Consider the following 1988-nt stretch of genomic DNA (forward strand, 5'->3'; position numbering starts at 1 on the left):
CACACACACACACACACACACACACACACACACACACACACACACACACACACACACACATGCACAAACAAACACACATCTCATCGCTCCATCCCCCAGGGGCACTATGGTCATCCGGCCCTATGGCTACGCAATCTGGGAGGCCATCCAGTCCTACCTGGACGGCAAGTTCAAGGAGACCGGCCACCAGAACGCCTACTTCCCGCAGCTCATCCCGTACAGCTTCATCGCCAAGGTTTGAGGGGCTCGCTGCCGCGGGGTCGCAGGGCTTGGTGGGCCTCCTGCCCCTTCCCTCCCATCCCCGGCCCCACCTGTCATTAGCAAGCATTGGATCCAATCATGCAGCTGTGCGGACCCAAGACGAGCCGACAAGGCTGGTGAATGACCGCGGGTGGCCCTCGCGGACAGTCAAGGTGAGCTCGCGCCGCCTCTAAGCAGCAGGACAGACCAGACCGCCCCGCCGCCTTCCAACGCCTCACCCCACGCACGTGCGGCGCCGCGCCTCGTGGCGACCTTGCGGGCCTGCAGGAGGCTCAGCACGTGGAGGGGTTTGCGCCGGAGCTGGCGCTGGTGACCAAGGGGGGCGGCAAGGACCTGGAGGAGCCCCTGGTGGTGCGGCCCACCAGCGAGACCATCATCAACCACATGTTCGCACAGGTGGGCTGGCTTGTATGGATGAATCGCGGCCGACAGGAGGGAAAAATCAGGGCTGCGCTGGCTTGAAATAATGCGGGCGGCTTGTGCAGGCGAGCATGATGTCGGCGCATCCGCAGCTGGTCGCGGCTCTCCTGCGCAGCAGCAGTCCTCAAGGCAGACCCGCGGGCGTCCGCAACCCCGAGCCCTGCTCCTGCTGAGTCCTCCCCCCCCTGCCCGCCCGCGGCGCATATCTTCTTTGCGCGCCGCAGTGGGTGCAGTCGTACCGCGACCTGCCGCTGCTGCTCAACCAGTGGTGCAACGTGCACCGCTGGGAGATGCGCACGCGCCCCTTCGTGCGCACTCTGGAGTTCCTCTGGCAGGTGCGCGCGCGCGCTTGCATGTGTGTATGAGTGTGTGTGTGTGTGTGTGTTTTGGGGGCCATGCATTTTTTTGCTGTGTGGCGTTGACGTGCGTCTGTGAGTGTGCACCTGCGCTCGCTGGTGTGTGCGTCCCACAGATGGCTCACGATTCGCACACAACTCCGAGGGCATCTGGTGGCGCGGCGACACTCGTCCGCCGCCCGCACAGCAAGCGCGCCCTGCTGCCTCTCTTGAACCCCCCCCCCCCAACTTCTGGGCCGTGGCCCTGGCCTGAAAACCTTGCCCCACCCTCTCCCACCACTCACCCGCTCACCCGGTCACCCTCCATGCCACGCGGCCGTAGGAGGGCCACACCGCGCACGCCACTGCCGAGGAGGCGGAGGAGGAGGCGATGCGCATGATCCGCGTGTACGAGGAGTTCGCGGTCACGCAGGTGCGGCCGGCGGCCCGGGATATGCACCTGGCGCCTCACGCATGCCACGTGCGGCGCCACCACAGCGGCATAGCCAGCAGCCGAGCAGACCCGGGCGGGAGCTACTCTCGGCACCGCCCCCGGCGTCTGCGCCGTTTTTGCAGGCTCCCTTGCTCTGCGGCGGGCGGCCATCGACTCGCAGCGCTGTTGGTCGCAACGGCCCCGGCAACCCACCCCCAGGCGGCGATGCCCGTGATCCCGGGCCGCAAGTCGCGCATCGAGTCGTTCGCGGGGGCCAACATCACGTACACCATTGAGGCGATGATGTCAGACAAGAAGGCCCTGCAGGTGGGAGCCGCAAAAGCACGTCTGTTTTTGTTGGGGTTGATAACTTTCAGTTTTGTACTGGCAGAACACGCATGCACTGCAATCCTGCCTGTGGGTATATCAAGAGAGGGGGCGCCGAGCGCCGGCTTGCCACGCCGGCTCGCTCGAATTTGATGCGTGGCCTTCGGGGGCAACAGCCGGCACGCTGCTCGGCCGCGTCGCCTCCCCCCCCC

The 1988-nt window shown here is 65.8% G+C and overlaps 1 protein-coding gene across 1 annotated transcript in view; it reads left to right on the forward strand.

Moving 5' to 3' along the window:
- Positions 1-106: 106 nt before the first annotated feature.
- Positions 107-1988, forward strand: part of MNEG_2506 (prolyl-tRNA synthetase) — a gene marked incomplete at both ends in the record, with an annotated part of 4992 nt that continues 3110 nt past the window's right edge. Inside the window, 5 exons of the mRNA XM_014049014.1 lie at positions 107-235; positions 529-657; positions 906-1016; positions 1360-1449; positions 1669-1776. Of these exons, the coding sequence (XP_013904468.1) occupies positions 107-235; positions 529-657; positions 906-1016; positions 1360-1449; positions 1669-1776 (567 nt within the window). The remainder of the gene's footprint in view (positions 236-528; positions 658-905; positions 1017-1359; positions 1450-1668; positions 1777-1988) is intronic.

Source organism: Monoraphidium neglectum, assembly GCF_000611645.1.
Source record: "Monoraphidium neglectum strain SAG 48.87 unplaced genomic scaffold scaffold00285, whole genome shotgun sequence".
Taxonomy (NCBI): Eukaryota; Viridiplantae; Chlorophyta; class Chlorophyceae; order Sphaeropleales; family Selenastraceae; genus Monoraphidium; species Monoraphidium neglectum.